Source organism: Ambystoma mexicanum, chromosome 3q, assembly GCF_040938575.1.
Source record: "Ambystoma mexicanum isolate Mex_15411 chromosome 3q, UKY_AmexF1_1, whole genome shotgun sequence".
Taxonomy (NCBI): Eukaryota; Metazoa; Chordata; class Amphibia; order Caudata; family Ambystomatidae; genus Ambystoma; species Ambystoma mexicanum.
The window spans coordinates 316,027,322-316,046,637 of NC_090926.1; the positions used below are offsets into that span (position 1 = coordinate 316,027,322).

General features: G+C 47.1%; 1 protein-coding gene across 5 annotated transcripts in view; it reads right to left on the reverse strand.

Annotated features, from left to right (window-relative positions):
• The window catches only part of TMBIM6 (transmembrane BAX inhibitor motif containing 6), a 96,763-nt gene that overhangs the window by 67,944 nt on the left and 9,503 nt on the right, over positions 1-19,316 (reverse strand). For 3 of the 5 annotated variants that reach the window (XM_069653873.1, XM_069653868.1, XM_069653872.1), the window contains exons 2-5: positions 4,631-4,733; positions 3,787-3,895; positions 2,251-2,371; positions 2,084-2,132 (exon numbers count right to left, since the gene is read on the reverse strand). In XM_069653873.1, coding sequence (XP_069509974.1) covers positions 2,084-2,132; positions 2,251-2,371; positions 3,787-3,895; positions 4,631-4,686 — 335 coding nt within the window. In that variant the 5' untranslated portion in view covers positions 4,687-4,733. Of the gene's footprint in view, positions 1-2,083; positions 2,133-2,250; positions 2,372-3,786; positions 3,896-4,630; positions 4,734-6,609; positions 6,831-7,085; positions 7,127-19,316 lie in introns of those variants that run through there. The other 2 variants (XM_069653869.1, XM_069653871.1) reach the window with 2 other exon arrangements.

Sequence of the window (19,316 nt, forward strand, 5' to 3'; positions counted from 1 at the left end):
ACAGGGTCCCAGTAATGGCAAGGTTCATGGCAAAGACAGTTCAGCAAGGACCTGGGAAAGGTCACAATGGTATGAATGTATTATCTGCCAAACAAAAGGGGTAGAGCTGAGGAACACACCTCAGGGCCCGCTCCCCAGAGCAATAGCATTTGCTCCCGAGAGCACAGGCCACTGTAGCATGGTTTCCAGGGGGAAGGGACGAGAAGATTCCCTGGTCCCCTGGTCCTAAAAGATTGGCACAAACCATCAAACAAGGACCTTCTTGAACAAGTCTACTGAATTGTATCACGCACATCACTTCATTTACCTCAGAAGCCTCCCAGTGTTGCCAACCCCTTATTTAAATGTTCTGGCGCTTGCAATGCATCTTGACTAATGCTACGATATGAGTCTACCCTCTTTGCCCTAACCTCCTCCCCCCAAAAAACACAACACAACTATCTTGTATAGCGGTTTCTGGGCAATTGTTCCTAGGCCTGGTCCTTCCCTAAAGGACAGGGTCTGCAATCTGGTTTCTATTTAGACAGCCAACCCTCCCGCTCCCCATGTTTGTAAAACAGGTGGTCTTCATTTAGAGGTGCCTGGCTTGTCCAGCTGCAAAGTATCTGGAACAGTTCGCTGGAGTGAGGAACCGCTACCGAGCCGGAACTAACCCCAACGTGAAAAACTAGTACTGCACCAACAGTACTTTGACTCCCCCCTAGTTCAGAACCAAAAGATTGATGGGACCAGCGAATCTTGGAACCCTGAAGAGGTTTTTTTAGTTGAATCAGAGTGGACCTGGAGAGCTTGCACATCAGTTTCCAAGCCCCCTCGCACCACAGGGTTGTATGGGCACCAAGTCCTCATCCAAGTTCTCCCTTGTCTAGTCGTGATGTGTGGTGTTCTGGTCAAGAATCCCCCCCCCCCCCTGAGTGGTGGGGTTTGGAGAAGACATCATATTTTGAACTTACCTTTGTTTTTTCACTTCTGTTACATGTTAACTACCCCTTAGCTTTCCAAATACTTGTTCTTCACTACTACAGACTTCTGGCCCCCGGCAAAAAGTGCTTACCTGGGACTTGGGGGCACTATTCGTAGTTACCTTAGCAGAGAATAATTTCACAAGTGATAGGATCCCTATTTTATAAAGGTAGGGTTGCTTTTCAACTGTTTTATTCACTTCACTGCCTACAGTTTCATGGCTTTACTATTTATTTTAAACGTACTGTGGGGGTGATCTCTGGTGACAGCAACAGTAGATGTGTATGTTTATAGAGTTGTTTTAGAAATACTACTTACCTCTGAGGTTATGTGCTTAGTTTGTGTTAAGGTCTAGAAAAATAAGTATCTTTACACTTGCTATCCAATTTAAATGCTCTGTTTGCATTACATCAATACACCACTCCATTCCCACCAAGTCTAAGCCTGAATGTTCAGCTACATTACCTTGGTTGAGTTTGACTAGACCAAAGTCTCTTTAAACCCGGTTCACAAACTAGGGTAGTCTCTCAGAACCGTCCCCCAAGGTTAGCTCTGAAAATTCATCTTAACAGCGGTACATTCAAGGTTTTAGCTGAAAATGAAAAAAAGGAAGTACAAGTGCCATGGCCCTAACAAAAAGCATCTATCAAATTTTGAGAATCCCGCCTTTAAATAAGGAGGGGTGAGAAATCAGAAAGTGCAAAATGGACAAGACAGGCATAGGGAGAACACATCTAGCTGCAAAAAAATAATTTATAATAACTGCCCACCACACAAACGAATGTGCTCTCATTAAGCAGTGGTAAGGGACAGACCTTGAGAAAGCCATTGGGTATGCCCAAAAGCACATGCACCCATGCTTTTCAAGTAGTTTCTATTTTTACTTCGCAAACGGGTTACAGTTCAGCCTAGTCTGAGGTGGGAGTGGAGGGTGGTACCTGTAAACAAATCAAAATGAAATGTCTGTGACAGGGCAATAAATTACACACCTCCAACACACTGACTGAGTAGGGTATAGGAGTGATCCGGGGTAACTTAAAAATAGGTACCCGCCCTGAGAAAAAAATAATCAGGCTACTGTAGTACAATGGGGCACCCATGTGCAGGTAGCAATACATACCTTGGGTTAACAGATATAACAAAATCCAACGCTGGGCCCAAGCCAATGCCTGCAAAACAAAGAGAGTTACTTACAAGCACACAGTCAACAGCCCTTCTAACCAAGCCACTCTTCTAACCTCCACCCCTTCTATTAAAGAGCAAATATAGGGTCAGCAACCAACATACCTGTAAAAAAGGCAAACCCAGCTAGAATGGCCAGCCTCTTCTTTTCCACCTCAGGACTGTGTGGTGTGAACATCAGCCACAGCATCAGCCCCAGCGAGGCTGCCAAGGACAGGAACCCAGCCTGGAGGAACAAACATACTTGGTGAGAACCACGGCCTGATCAATAGACAAGATAAAAAGCATTGGAATGGCTTGAGAGGGTGCGAGGGGTGAATATCAACTAGTTAAGGACAGGTAGCAAGCCTGTGGGATCGAAGGACACCAACACAAACAGCAGGATAGGCTGTGGAATGTTGCTACAGGAAGATAATCTCAAAATCAACCCTGGTTAAAAATACAAGAAACTTGGAATCAGTCTTCGTGCCAAAGACAGGTGAAAAATGCACATAACGGAATAAGATTATCACCGCCACATTGGAAAGAGGACATGGTCAAGATGATTTCACCCTAGCATCAGCAAACCAGGACAGTCCTCTAGTCACAAAAAGGTGCCACAAAGCAAAGAAATCCTTTTGGATCTCCCATGTGTCTGAAAACTATGGTCATGAATGCACTAATGAGATGTTGATGTATATCCTATTAAAATGCTTAATAAAATGATTTTTTTCCCACAAAAGTGCCACGAAGTGAAACTGAGAACATACAAAAATTGGAAATGTTTCACAATATTAAACAGTACACCGGCATCAGACATGTAGCATCACCTCTAATAAGTCAATGAGCTACAGCAAAACAAAGGGTAACACAAAAGGGTAGTGATCAGCTTCCAAGAACATTGGGGGCTGGTGGTTAAGAACTGCATCTGCATCAATCCCAGAGTCTGCCAGAGACAGGAAGCCAGTCTGCAGGAACAATGAGACCCAGTGATAACTAAAAGGTGAAATCACATGCTGTGCACATAGCAGGATAGCAGGGAAAGGAACAATGGTCACTACCAAAGGTAAAACGAATAGGAAGCCAATAACTGCACAACCCCTGTTGGCCACCTACGGACCGAAGTACCATTGAAAGTGAGACCACTAGGACAAACGCACACAAATTAGTATGCCAATGACAACACAGGAAATAGAACATAGGAAAGGGGGTGACTTTGAACCACTTGCAATGTCAGTGTCATGCCCACCAAGGACAACGTCTGCAACAAGAAGCCGTACAGGGGTTGTTGAAGCCATTGGGGGGAAAAATAAATAAATATATGGGGAGGGAGTCACAAATGGAATACCAGGAGCACCAAAGTCCCTTGGAACCTCTTCTAGACAGTGTTTAGTTTAAACCGGATAGCTCACTTCTTCCAGAGATTAGCCAGGTACATGCGTCACGATGGGCACTGATCCCTTACTGGGATGCTGCTGCCTTCACACCATAAAAGAAATTGCTGCACAAGGTGGGGTTGTTTCACGTAATCGAACCCAACCTATTACCCGAGGGAGGATCAGTGCCAGTCCTCCCCTTAAGTATTTGAAGTTCCAACGACTAAGCTTTTGGATCAGCCAGGTAATTCAGATTTAAGACAAGGTGTGAAAATTCATGTCTTACCTGGAACACTCGGGTGACCACATGAACATAGGCACCTGCTGCAGCCACAAACATGCAAAGGGCAAAGCTGGCATAAACTTTTTTCAGGTGCTGCTGGGTGGAGTATGAACTAAGAAAAAGGGAGAAAAAAAAAAAACAGACATCCCAGTCACTATCTGCCAAGCAGGGCATGGATTTACATACCAAAATAGACTGATCAAATATACTTGTGCAGGAGCACGATTGTCAGTTCTCATCTCACAGGCTGAAACAACAGATGTATTCCATCAAGCTAAGAGGCATTTAGATATGTAGACTATAGACAAAGGAATGCAGGACTGGCCCGTTAATTACGCAACTATAGCTTCTTGGAGATGTATCTACTAACTAACTTCTCCTCAGAACCTTTTCGGATTCATATATATAAGCCAGCTTCACCCACTATTGCTCTGTAGCAATCACAAAACTACTAAAAAGTTACTAGTGTGCCATCCATTCCTGGATCCATTATACACTGGACACCCCATAAACGACCAAGAGTTGGCCACAACGTTTGTGCTTCCCAGGGACAAGGCTACCTTGCCATCATGCCTTTGTACCATACAACCACTCTGTGCAATACATCTCTACGAATCTATGTGAACACCTCGAAAAATAAGAGGGCAAAAATGCTGATTTTTTTTTTATGCATTTCGCCACATATAGATATGCGGGGGATGACCACCTGAAATGCCCTCCACAATACCCACTACGCATTTATTATCCTCCCCACATACACGCAACGAACGATGCCCATCTCTACTGCACCGTCACATACTCCTGCTGCTATGCCACAGAAACAGCGGCCAACAATGAAAATACTCACATGTGTGAAAATTTAAAGAGAGCATCAAAGTTGATGCTGCGGTCGAAGACGTTCATTGTAGCGACTGGTGTTGCAACTGAAGTCACTTCAGGAAACGTGGAATCTGTTAAAGAAAAAAAGAAAAAAAAAGATTAAACAATTTGAAGTGTGTGTTTGCCTGAAAGACATTGTGACCAGGGCGAAATGACTACTGCCAATGCTGAAGAGCTGACATTTATTTTTATTCATTTGCATTTTTAAAGCGCTCACACAGCCCCGGGCATCGAGGCGCTGTTACAGGAATAGGTCACTTAGTTGTGTGTATCGCGCTTAATAACCGATGGTGTCTAAGCGCGGACCCGGGGATCGAACCTAGGTCGCTTCGTGTCGTCTTGTTTCCAAGGCGAGCACGATGCCGCTGGGCTATCCTCCCGGGACGTAACAGAGCAGAGGCCTTTCACCCAGACTTGGATGGCACTGCCATCGTGGCAGGATCTTCATTTTTGTTTTGATGGTACTAGTCCTTTCGAGACCTCAACAGCAGGCACCTCCTTACTGTGACCAACGTCATCGCAAACTACATGTTTATTGATATTTTTATTGCTTAACGTAAACCACCCAAAGAAGTTTGATGCATGTCAAAACGGTCGTTATTAATACACAGAATCAAAATGTGCGCTTCCTACAAGACAGTAGAAATACTATGCATTTTGGATCGAAGGTTCGTCATCAGGGATGCATCTGCCCGTGGGCGTATTAGATTTAAAAAAAAAATTAAAAAAAAAAGTTGCGTTTAGTAACAGGAGGCCCTTTGTAATCGTGACGCAGTATTCCACGCGAGTACAAAGGGCTACATGTCGCCAGTCAGATGAGGCTTGCTTGCATCATAATCTGAAACACCTCCATGAAGGTGTGCAGGGAGGTGGGGCGGAGGGCCACACCGAGTCCACTCACGAAACCATTTCTTTAGCGCTAACGGGTGCAACCACATCCTCTCCTGCCCAGTTTCCAAAATGGGCAACGACAGGTGCTACAGCAAAAATACTGCGTGGTTGATCATCACATAAAATAACAGTCAAACTAACTTCCCATACATGCTTTCGGTTTTGCAAGTAAAATACATTAATTGCTCGTGTTGGTGACGGAAGACCTTCATTATTCGCGTTTGCTTGGGTAGGACAGTGACCTTCCACGAGGTAAATAGAAACCACCTGCAACAGCTAGTCCCCCACGCCCTCCCACACACGAACTGCTCAATAATAGGCAAGCCGCCCCACAGAGTTCAGAGGATCCTCTACTCACACAACACCCCAAACTCAGATGGCCTCTCCAAATGCCCACTCAATTGACAAAAGGTCCCCAAATAAAAAACCATCACAATCATGGCTATCTGGCCCTCAAACTATGGTTTCCATTTGCACGAATGGCCACACAGTTGTCAGTCAACAAAAATAAAAATACAAAAATAAAAACACAACCTCCGGCGGGACTCGTTACGAGACCTCTCCCATCAAATATCCATGTCAAACCCTCCCCGCACAGGGAGTTTTTTGCATTGCGAGTTCCGGGGCTCGTGCTCCCCGCGCTGCCAAGCGCAAGTAACCACAGATGCATAGTTTCAGCACTGCGGCATCATCAGCAACCCTGTCAAATCAAAGTTTAAAAAAGGCTTTCAGCTCCGTGCCCGGTCTAGCTGCCAAGAGGGGCACCAACAAACACAGTAAATCTCAAATGCCTTCGGGTTCAGGGCATTATCAGGCCCCCTAACCAGTTTAGATACAATTAAATGTTAAAACCGTCCCGGCCGGCTCTGCACGCGAGCAAGACTCACCTGCTCCTTTCTTGCTCGCCGTGTACTGAAACATTGCGCTAGATGATGCTCGGCTCTTTAGAAATACTCCCCAGGGGTTAGGCCCCTGGCGGCTCACAGGCGCGCATGCTGCAATTTGTCAAGATGGCGCAATTATTACAGACTGTTGCAAGGAAATCTACAACCTCACCTGCATGTGTCAAGTGTTAGTCTTTGGACTCCCTCGGGGTTCAGAATCACCTTCGACGTGCCTATCTCTAGGTACCATTAGTACCACTAATTACGTCCCGTGCTGGGAAGGGCACACAGCCGCGTAGACGCCAGGATCGCACACGCAACACCAGGAAATCTATCAAACACGTCATCGCCGCCCTTCTGATGCGTGGAATGAGTCTTCACTTCCTTTCCACACTGGACAACAAAAGATCCAGACAAAATAGTGAGTCTAATCCAAGGCATCACGCCCACCAACATACCCCCCCTTTCCAAATGTAAAACATTGCGGCCCTTCCGCACTAAGACACGCAAACCCCCAAACCCAACACTTACTGCCGCAAAACAACAAGACATCTATCCAACCCACAAACAACTTGTTTTACACCAGGCTGCAATTAAGATGAAACTGTCCCCACACCATGACGGCCTTAGCCAAACCACTGCCCTCACCATCAAGGTCCTGTGTGAACACGAAAACGAAACCGTGCGAAAAGCTCCCAAACATGCAGTTCCCTTCCGGTTGCCATGACAAGACAAATCGTGCATGAACTGTGTTGCATTGGCTCACAGGGAACCCCACCCCTTCTTCTACAGGGGGCTTCTGCTAGATTCACAGTACGCTCATTGTCCGTGTTAATGCAAGCCATGCGCAGTCCTCCCTCTAGTATCACTTAGTGAAGTGGCGGAACACCATGGCGCTCACCGGCATTCAGCCAACCCCCTCCCGCCCTCCACATTTTGGGATATGTTAACTCGACCGGCAGAGCCGTGGCCAGGCCAGGACAGGACCAAATGTTAAACGGCGCCTGGGTATCGCTGTTAAAAGGCCCTGCAATTACCAACACAAATCATTTCACCGTTAACACATTTTTAGGCAAACGAAATCATGATTGGGGGGGGGGGGGGCGTAGCATATGATATGGCATTTATAACGCGCCTTTACACAAAGTGTTTCTAGTTTGTACACAAAGTGTTTCTAGGCGCGACAAGGAGGGGGAAAACAAGGGATGATAAAAAAAAAACGATCTACTAGGCCTTGCGTCATTCAGATCCCGCAAGTGCAGGGAAGAGGAGAAGGGCCAGGGGGAGGGGAAGTGCAGTTAACTCATAAGTGCAGAGAGAAGGGACTACAGGGTTGCAGATACAGACCATTAAGTGCTGGGGAGACCGGAGGCATTGCGAGGGCAACTGGATATGCAGAAGCCTGGGCCAGAGTTCAGAGGGTGACCAATGCGCGGGAGAGGAAGAGAGAAAGTGGAAGCGAAAAGGAAGGTTTTCAGTTACTTCCTGAACCCAAGGTGGTTCTGCTCAAGTTTGAGAGAGGCAGGGAGGCTGTTCCAGAGGGAGTCCCCAGCCGAGGAGATCGATCTGCCCCCAACCCTCTTCTTGGAGAATCATTTGACCCTCGAAGTTGGAGGTGTATGAGCGGAGAGCTCGAGAAGGAAGATGTTTTGGAAGAGAAAGTTGGAGGTAGAGCGGTCCCAGGCCCCAGAATGCCTTGTGAACAATGCAGAGGGTATCAAAGTTGATCCTTGCAGCCACGAGTAGCCAGTGAAGAGATTTCGATCTCTGGGCTTGAGGCCAAGGACAAGTCTTGCAGTCCTGCTCTGGATAAGTTGTAGAGGTCGAAGAGTAGAGGCAAAACATTTAGAAAGAGGCTGTTGCAATAGTCCAGCCTAGAGAGGACCAGAGCTCCGGAGATGGGGAGCTTCTGGGGGAAGTGAGAAAAGGAAGAATATCTCAAAGGAGGTGCAGCTGATAGTTTGACTTCAGAGATGCAAGGAGAGAATGCTTTAAGTGGGCCAAAAAGTGGGGCCGAGCCAGGGCCCTACTGGGGACCCCTGTCCCATCACAACATTGGTGGGACACATTATTCCACTGCGATGGGAGATACGCACACCATTTTCGAGACAGGCAAAATGGCACTGCTGTCAGTCACTGTAACTTCCTCTTGTGTGAGGAGTCACAAGAGGAAGTTACTGTCCTTTTGTTTCCCCGCCTCCTCCCCAGGTCATCGAGGCATCTGTGACCCCTGGCCAAAATGGGGACTCTGTGCTAATTTCTATGTTTATAAAAGATGGCTTGAAAAGTGCACAATTCAAGCCATCTTTTATAAAGCTTTGCCAACCGACAAAGATGCCTCAGACTTTGTCCATCAAAGCTTTATAAAGACGGCATAAATTGTGTGCCTTTCAAGCACAAAAAGGTATGCACACAAATATATAAAATTTTACATTTGTCTGCATACCTTACCACGGTTTGTGCACTTTCCAAGCCATTTTTGAAGTACACAAACTATAGTAAGGCAAGCAAACAAATATATAAATGTAAGCATTTATATTTATGCGTGTACCTTACTATGGTTTGTGCACTTTTTTAGGCCACGCGTATCCTGCAAGCCACCGTCCCAAAGGAGGGGCCCCCTCAATTTCTTACCCCACTTAAAGCCCTGGGTTTATTGTAGGTCAGGGGAGTAATTGGAAGGGTAGAGAGAGGACATGAGAGTGCTCATCGTCACAGCAGTCCTTAAGTGGGTGCTTTCAGACTTAAAGGGGAGAGTTAACTTCTTACAACATGGAAGTTGCACAGGAATAGTCTCATTAAAATGCGTAAATTAGTTAGATGCTCCCCGCATCCCCCGACCCACAAATCAGTTTGCATCACCGTCTCGGGCATAAAAGCCTCATCTAACATTTGAAGGGCTAGCACCACCATCAAATTCCCACCCCCCTCCCACTCAACAAAATGTAGGTTTTGTTCCGCCACCTGGTGAAGATAAAGTTTGATGGAAAGATCAGAGTCCATGGCTGGAACCGGGAATAACAGACCGCGGTATCTCACGTTGTGCATTACAAAGAGTTAACTATTTGAATCTGAACCTTAATATTCGCGTTTCTCACTTTATCATCTAGTGGCAGACAGAAATTATGAGGTGGTCATGTGGTAGGTATAACGACTTGCGTTAACAGACATCGCGACAAGGACGATTTGTCATCAGATCAGACACTGAACAGTGTCCGAGTCAACTGCAAAACCAGTGTTCGGTTAAGCAGCACCAATCTTTTAATGTGCCTCGTCAAAAGTGTATATGGGGGGGTGCAGTGTGGGGGGGGGGGTTACGTGGCTCGAAGCCAGGAGAGAATGCAAGTATGCCGCCAAGAAACGCTAGAGCAGAACACAACATAAGCAACAATAAGAGCATGGAAATGATACTAGAAAGATCCCAGATATCTACTTATAAAAATGACAGACTAAATTATGGGATTTGCATTGGTTGAAGACAGGTCAATGTGCTGAAGAAAGGAAAGCCGCTAGAAGGGAATACAAATATTTAATTACATTAAGTACAAACCATTATCATACAATATATTAAAAGTCAAGATCTGTTTGTCCAATGCAGTCAGGCCAGTAGACAGCCCGCTTTGCCTGCTGTCACCGGTAGAGGGAGCTGTTGCCTTAGAAATATACAAGGCCAGACACAATATTAACACTCTTAAAACTCTCCTCACGCACTTGGCCCGTGCACACGGGCTTTCAGACTAGTTTACTAATATTGCCAAGTTTGCTGTCAGATTTTGTCTGGGATTATTACAATCAAATATGAAAGAAACCAATACCATGGCACTGAAGTATTTCATGCGAGGATGGCCCGGATGATATATTCACTATCAGTATCACTAAAAGATCCTGGGGTGGGGATGTTGTCAGACACTACAATCCAAACACATCACCAAGACAATGCTTTGAAAATGTACCATTACTGCACACTTGCATGCAGTGGCATAGTTGCTGCTTTTCCTCTTGTAAGGGGAATTCTTGGATTTCCGCACTTTTTCCCGCCAAGCAGCTTGTGGCATTTGATACAGTATATGTAAATCGACTTTGTTTGGGCGATGTCCACTGCATAAGATCGAGAAGCTATAAATACATGCCCACTTTAGTCATTTGCTTGCAATCAACCAGAGTACATGCCCAAAGAAATAGTTTGATTAATTCAGAAACACAATTTAAGGAGTAGTAGAACAGTGAACAACTTCTCCAGTAAGAAAACTTACTACTGCATGGTTTGGGAAAAGAAAAAAAAAGCCGTCACGTTCAGGAAGAAAATACCTCGGTGAGAAAATTAAGCTACCGCGAAGCATCTGAAATGCTCCGATTACCTGCATGTAATCAGAATTCGACCTAGTCCTACTCTTCAGTCCATACCTTTGAAGGCAGTCGGCCATCCCTCAGTGTATTTGCAATGTGCTTTTTCTATTTCCACCTGTAATGAAGTGAAGGATTTGACCATTGGGAACTCTGGAGTGGCCCGGCATCACAGCAAGCAGAGGACAATAGGGTGATGTCACCAGGGAGGAAGTGAGTTGATTGACGGTGATTCGGAGCCAATCGGTGGAGGGGAAAGAAGTAAGGGGCTTTTCTCTAATTCTGGCGTTGTGTGGTTTGTTTTTGAACAGGGACCGAATCGAGAGGAAGAGGAACCGTCTTATGAATGGGCGTACTAAGAGCCCCAAGTAAATCCTGTTAAAAAGAGTTGATCCGGCACCTGTTGTGCCCATTTCGAGGCAGAGGAGGCCCGTTAGCCGAAATCCACAAGTTGAGAAGACACGGGTTGTGTCCTGTTGTAAGGAGAGGGAGCGAGAGGGCAGCTCGCCGCGGCCCCCTCCGTTGTGTGGGAGGAGTTCGGGGAAGAAATCCCGATGACGAGCGGCTGGCCGGGGAGTCCCAGAGAAGATGCAACGCTACGCGTAAGCAAACAGCTGATGCGCGGCTGATCCAGAGAGGGCCAGACCGAGGAGCCGGAGAGGCAGCCCACGGCGTTGCAGCAGCTGATCGAGGGGAGAAGTGTAATCCGGAAGAGAGTTACCCGAGTGGCCGAGGAACTAGTACGAACGAAAGTGCAGCGGAATGACGGTGAGCAGTTCAGCGTATGGGGAGAGACCCTATTAGGAATTCCTGAGGCTATCGGGGTACGAACACAGTGACCCAACGTATAAACTGGGGAACAACTGGGGAATTGGGCATTCCCTGAAATCCTGTAAGAAAAAAAAAAACCCTCACAGAAAAAATACTGGGGAACGAACAAAGAACCCATATGAGGGCCGAGACTGTGGGGATCGTAGAGATAAGTAGAGCTAAGAAAACCCTTTACTAGGAAAACTCGCCACCGACCACGAAATTCTACGCAGAGTCATTACTCTGAAGAGACTTCTTTTTTCCCCCTTTCTTTATTGCCCTTCATGTTGAAAGTTGACTGAATAAAAGAAATCTGTTGAATTAACCAAACGGCCTCAAGAGTGTTTATCCCGCCCGCTAAGTTGTGACATTTGGTGGCAGCCGTGGGATAAACAAGGACCATGGAGGAGCTGATCAAATCATTGGCCGAAGGACAACAATTGTTACAACAAGCGCTTCAAATGCAGGGACAACAAGCACAGGCCGACCGGCAGGCGTTCCAGCAAGCCTTGCAGCTACATCAAGCTCAACTGATGGAAACAACCAGTTCGAGGAGCCATACGCAGGTGCCTACCTCTGTGCTACAGAAATTTACATCGGGGGAAGACCCGGCTCACTTTTTTGTGAACTTCGAGAGAGTGGCTCGGAATGCCCAGTGGCCTGCAGACAGGTGGTGTCATTATGTGGCTCCCCTAATGACGGGGGAGATGCAAAGCGCATACCAGGCAGCCAACCCCGCAGGAGACACCCCATATGGAGAGATGAAGCGGGCTGTCCTGGAGAGGTTGGGTCATGATGAGGAGGCCTACCGAATTAAATTCCGAGAGATTCGACTACTTCCCGATGCGACTCCCCGTCAGCTGTATTACCGGGTGAAAGAAATAGGGGACAAGTGGTTGCAGACAACCACCTCCACTGCCCATGAGATGTCGGAGAAGATAGTGCTGGAACAATTCCTCGAGGCATTACCCCTACCGATCCAGAGATGGGTACGGCAACATCATAGACCTTCTCTGGTCGAAGCTGTGAATATCGCCTCCGCCTATCAGAAGGCAGGCCAGGGGAAGCTATTAACCTATCCAGCCGTTCAGAAGGGGATGGCGGGAACCTCCGGTACTGGCCCGAAACTCTGGAAGTTCGAGGTGGCCGAACTCGATGATCCGAAAACCCGATTGGGAAGGACTAAAGACCCGACCTCCCAGTGAAGGCTTACTGACCTCATTAGTTCCCAGACCCCCTAGCCTCAGTGCCCGGGGACCCCAGTGTTTCGAGTGCGCAGAATGGGGGCATCTAGCCCGACTATGTCCCAAGAGAGGGAAAACAGAACCTATGGATGTGGGGTCACTGGAGGTCGCAAAGGAAAGTAATCAGGCTGAGGTGGGGTTTGGAACGAAGCCTTCTTATCCCTATGTGTGCGAGGCAGAAGTGGAGGGCCGACCTACCAGAGCCATGATTGATTCGGGAAGCCTACAGACCGCTGTCAACCCGGAACTGGTAGGTGGTAGGCCGGAGACGAATGAGACTGTACAGATACGATGTGTGCATGGGGATGTCAAAAGATACCCAACTAAAGAAATTCATTTCAAGTTAGTCGGGGAAGAGATAGGGGTACGAGCAGCTGTGATGCCGGTGCTTCCGGAGCCCCTGTTAGTCGGATCCGACGTACCAGACCTATTGCGTATTATCCAGAAAATTGAGGGAGGATGGTTGAAAGAGGCGACCTTCCACCGCCAAGAGATCGTATCGGGATCAGACAAACAGAGGAAGAGTCGGGTAGAAAAGCGGAGAGAGAAACGAGAATGGGTTGCGCGAAACATGTGTCCTGTAACAGTAGATTGGACTATGGAGGATCAGGGGGACAGTTTCCGTTCCGCACAGGAACTTGATCCCCTATTCAGAAACGCTAGAACTTCGGTAGGAGAAAGGACAAGTGGGAAGGGACCATACTTCATCAAGGACAAAGGACTATACTATAGAGTGGTCACCGACCCCGTCGAAGGAGAAATTCGACAACTGCTGGTCCCCAACAAATATACCAGGTCCGTGCTGGAAGTGGCACATGTCCAGTTAGGAGAAGGTCATCTCGGAGTGGAAAAAACTACCAGGAAGATACTCGCTAGATTTTTTTGGCCAGGGGTATATGGGCAAGTGGCACGCTTCTGCCAACAGTGCCCTGAGTGTCAAAAAAAGAACAAAGCTAATGTCAGAAAAGTACCGTTACAAACGATGCCCTTAATACTGGAACCGTTTCATCGGATAGGGATGGACATAGTGGGGCCACTAGAACCTACGAGCAGAGGTCACAAATACCTATTGGTAATCGTAGATTATGCAACTCGATACCCAGAGGCATTTCCTTTACGATCCATTAATGCGCAACAAGTCTGTGACGTATTGGTCCCATTTATTACAAGAGTCGGCATCCCCAAAGAAATCGTAACGGACAGGGGCACCAATTTTATGTCTGCCGTGTTAAAAACAGGTGTGTGACACCCTCCACATAGAACAGATTAAGACAGCAGTGTACCACCCACAAACAGATGGTCTAGTGGAGAGATATAACCAAACCATAAAACTAATGCTAAGGAAAACCATGTTGCCCGGAGAACGTAATTGGGACAGACTAATTCCTTGGATTCTGATGGCCTTAAGGAATACACCACAGTCTTCGACAGGTTTTGCGCCATTCGAACTCTTGTTTGGCAGGCCGGTGAGAACTTTATTAGATATTTTACGAGAAAACTGGGAGGAACAACCCAGCTCAGAAATTACGCTGACCGAATATGCCTTACAATTGAAGGAGAGGGTGGAGAAACTTCAGGCAGTTGCACAAAGTCATCTTCTGCAAGCTCAACTTAACCAGGAACATTATTATAACCAAAAGACTCGCATGAGAAGTTTCCAAGTGGGAGACAGAGTTTTAGTTCTCCTACCTACCTCCGAGAACAAAATGTTAGCTTCCTGGAGAGGACCTTATACCATCGAAGAAGTCTTGAGTCCCGTGACGTATCGGGTTAGTCAACCTGGAAGGAAGATACAGCTCCAGACCTACCACATTAATATGTTAAAAAAGTGGGTCGATCCTGTGCCGACCATAACCATGATCAACGTGGAAGAGATGACGGAAGAGGGTATGCCTAACAGTGGGGAAGAAATAGGCAAGGAGGCATTGAACATTAATCCGGAGTTGACTACTAGTTAGATGAATGAGTTGGCGAACTTGGTGGAAGAGTATGCAGAAATATTTTCGTCACGTCCCGGGAAAACCACACTAACTTGTCATCAGATCCAAACCGACCCAGGAATCAAGGTCCGACTTCGCCCATACAGAATTCCCGAAGCAAGGGTTCAGGCGGTGAACCAAGAAATACAAGAAATGCTCAAACTGGGGGTAATCGAGCCGTCTTATAGTGAATGGTGCTCTCCCCTAGTCCTCGTACCCAAAGCAGATGGGACATCAAGGTTCTGCCTGGATTTTCGAAAGTTGAACGAAGTATCGAAATTTGACGCATATCCCATGCCACGTATTGAGGAACTTCTGGAGAGATTGGGAAAAGCCGAATACCTAACAACGATAGATTTAACCAAGGGGTACTGGCAGATCCCTTTGAATCCAGCAGATAAAGAAAAAACGGCTTTTGCTTCTCCCACCGGCTTATATCAATTCACCGTGCTGCCATTTGGCCTTCATGGGGCACCGGCAACGTTCCAAAGGCTGATGAACTTTCTAATAAAGGGTCATGAAGGTTATGTAGGAGCATACTTAGATGACATTATTGTCTACAGCCAGAGTTGGACCGAACATTTAAGTCATTTACGGGCCATCCTACGCACACTACGAAATGCCGGACTACACATCTCACCTGGCCAATTTCCATACTAAATATCTAGGGTACCAGGTGGGTCAAGGACTGATTAAGCCCCAGAAGGAGAAACTAGAAGCCATCCAGCGTTTGCAATTTCCAGTAAATGCTCTACAAGTGAGGGCGTTTCTGGGATTTGTGGGTTATTACCGACGTTTTATCCCACATTTTTCAACTATTGCGGCTCCCTTGACTGATCTGTTAAAGTCAACGGCTCCACGCCAAAGGGAGTGGAGAAATGAGAAAACTGAGAAGGCTTTTGAAGGTCTAAAGAATGCCCTCTTGAACGAAGCAGTGTTAAAATGTCCCGATTTCCAAATGCCATTCTTCCTGCATACGGATGCTTCAGGTTATGCTCTGGGGGCCGTCCTTTTTCAGAACGATGGGGACAAGGAGACACCAATTCTGTTTATAAGTCGTAAACTATTACCCAACGAGATGGGATATGCCACCATCGAGAAGGAGTGTCTGGCGGTAAATGGGCAATAGAAGCCCTAAAATACTATTTGCTAGGAAGATCATTCACGTTGGTGACCGATCATGCTCCCCTAGTGTGGCTCTCTAGAAACAAGGATACGAACCCTCGAGTGTTGAGGTGGTTTCTATCCCTTCAGCCATATTCATTCAAGACGGTACATCGACCTGCTTGTGCCATTCCACGACCAGATTTCCTTTCTAGGATGCATGCTCTTCCCGAACGTAAGAGCCCGGAAGAGAGGGTCTGTAATGAAGTGAAGGATTTGACCATTGGGAACTCTGGAGTGGCCCGGCATCACAGCAAGCAGAGGACAATAGGGTGATGTCACCAGGGAGGGAGTGAGTTGATTGACAGTGATTCGGAGCCAATCGGTGGAGGGGAAAGTAGTAAGGGGCTTTTCTCTAATTCTGGCGTTGTGTGGTTTGTTTTTGAACAGGGACCGAATCGAGAGGAAGAGGAACCGTCTTATGAATGGGCGTACTAAGAGCCCTAAGTAAATCCTGTTAAAAAGAGTTGATCCGGCACCTGTTGTGCCCATTTCGATGCGGAGGAGGCCCGTTAGCCGAAATCCACAAGTTGAGAAGACACAGGTCGTGTCCTGTTGTAAGGAGAGGGAGCGAGAGGGCAGCTCGCCGCGGCCCCCTCCGTTGTGTGGGAGGAGTTCAGGGAAGAAATCCCGATGACGAGCGGCTGGCCGGGGAGTCCCCGAGAAGATGCAACGCTACGCGTAAGCAAACAGCTGATGCGCGGCTGATCCAGAGAGTGCCAGACCGAGGAGCCGGAGAGGCAGCCCACGGCGTTGCAGCAGCTGATCGAGGGGAGAAGTGTAATCCGGAAGAGAGTTACCCGAGTGGCCGAGGAACTAGTACGAACGAAAGTGCAGCGGAATGACGGTGAGCCGTTCAGCGTATGGGGAGAGACCCTATTAGGAATTCCTGAGGCTATCGGGGTACGAACACAGTGACCCAACGTATAAACTGGGGAACAACTGGGGAATTGGGCATTCCCTGAAATCCTGTAAGAAAAAAAAACCCTCTCAGAAAAAATACTGGGGAACGAACAAAGAACCCATATGAGGGCCGAGACTGTGGGGATCGTAGAGATAAGTAGAGCTAAGAAAACCCTTTACTAGGAAAACTCGCCACCGACCACGAAATTCTACGCAGAGTCATTACTCTGAAGAGACTTCTTTTTTCCCCCCTTTCTTTATTGCCCTTCATGTTGAAAGTTGACTGAATAAAAGAAATCTGTTGAATTAACCAAACGGCCTCAAGAGTGTTTATCCCGCCCGCTAAGTTGTGACACCACCCTTAGGCCGCCAATATACTTCCCCATGGAGTATAACTAGGTGCAATGAATATTAGCAGAAACTAATATGGAAATGGAGACAAAACCAGACGTCCTGCAAAGCCAGAGGGGCATTAAGAAAGAGCAACAGGGAAAAGCGCATAAGCAACCTAATAAGTTTGCTCAGAAAGGTGATGGCAGAAGTATGTGAACAGGATCGAGGTTAGCTCGGGTATCAGCCCTGCAGACGCTCAAAAGGGAAGCCCCCCTTAGCCACTTACCACGAAGTCCCCCCCCCGCTCCCCCCCCGGTTGATCTACTCCAGATTGAGCTCACGAGGTTCGAACGTGGCAAGGTGTAAGCCAAGGAAAAGCCCCCCCCTTCACCAAATGACAGTTGTGTCCCCTGTGAGCACCACAGAAAGTAAACGGGCACAGGGCTCTAAAGAATTGGAAAAGCAGGAGCTACAACAAGCAGCTCCTCGGTATCCAGGAGCTGGAGTTAGCACTGGGGAACAAGGAGCTAGTACAGAGTGTTTTGCAAATCTAACTTGCACATAAAATGAAAGCATAATTGTATCCATTACTTAAACCCCCTTATGCTTTAGATGTGCCCTAATCATTTTCATGTATTCATTTATTTAGATTTGTAGAGCGCAAGTCAGCCCGGGGTCACCGTGGCGCTTGTTACAGACATATCTAAGTTGCATATACACAAGTAATACATAATTTACAGGAGCAGGTATGACATTTGTACAAATTTACAGTGCAGTTCGAGTGTCACATATTATGCAAGGAAGGAGGTCTTAAGTTTCCTACGAAAAATCAGGAGTGAAGTTGTCTCAAGAGATGGATCCTAGGCTAATTTTCTCAATAGTTCATGAATCGGAACTTCATCTAGTGATATGAAGTACAACCCATCAAGTTCCCTTCCTAGGTGGAAGGAAAAGACCGATACTCGCTGCCAAGGGAGGAAAGGTTGTCCATGAACCGTAAACCGAAACCGTCGGGCTCCTTCCACATCAGGTCAGTGAAAACCAGGAGAGAGAGAGAGAGAGAGCCCAGTCTTGTCCAGTATTCTTGAACTGTCTCACTGTAGGCCCAACATTGGGGTTAAGGTTATTCTTTACAAACTCCACGCAATCAATCAGTTTTGTGGTGAAGGATTTTGCCCCAGAGAAAACATATCCACGTTGTTTTCCTTTGGCTCCCCTTCATCTGAAGAGGTATAGCGACAATGAGGAGAGTGCAGAGGGAGAACAAGGGGGAGTGGCGCACCAGCAATAGCGTGAAGACCAGTAATGCACACGAGACCGGTATTCTCCTAAACTGTGCATGCATGCTTACCTTTGGCAGAGTGATAGTCTTCTCAGTTCACAGAACGTATCAGATTAGTGGGAACATTCTGCTTCACTGGCCACCTCCCATTTTGGTGGTACAACTGAGCTCCAGGGAGAGTTGCTTACTCAGCAAGGCGCAGAACAGGTTTCCAAGCATCACTGTGGCCCAAGTCCAGCACTGGCTTGCTCAAGAAAAAGATATGCTCTAAATGAGGTGAACTCATTGCCACAATCTTGAGAATGTGGAGACAGGCATAAGGTGTAAGTACATGGGAGGGAGGGCGGGTGGCGCGGCAGGTACCCCTGCTCCCCTCGACCAAAGGAGGCAAGGGGTATCGTATTTGCCCCATGGAGATTTTGCCCTTCTGGCTCCTCTCCTGCTGGGCTCAAGCTTGGTGAAGCGTTAGCATGCATCTGGCTAAATTACCAAGTGCTGCTCACTTGAAAGTGGGACGGCTGCCTCATCAATGGATCAACGGAGCCTTAATTGAAAGTGGAGTGGCAGTAGGTCAAAGCAGTGTGGCAGCAGGCATGGTAGTAGTAGGGGTTCCTAAAGCAGATTGCTGCGAAGACAACTCAGCAGTAGGGATGTAACGGTATAACGGTATACCGTTAAAGATACCGTGAACCACTTAATTGAACAATAATAACCGTCACATTGTTTATACCGTTAATACCGTTAAGTGTGCTTTTCAATCTGATTTGGAAAGGCTGCAGTAAGCAATTGCTGCACAGTCTTGGTTTTGCACTGTTGGATG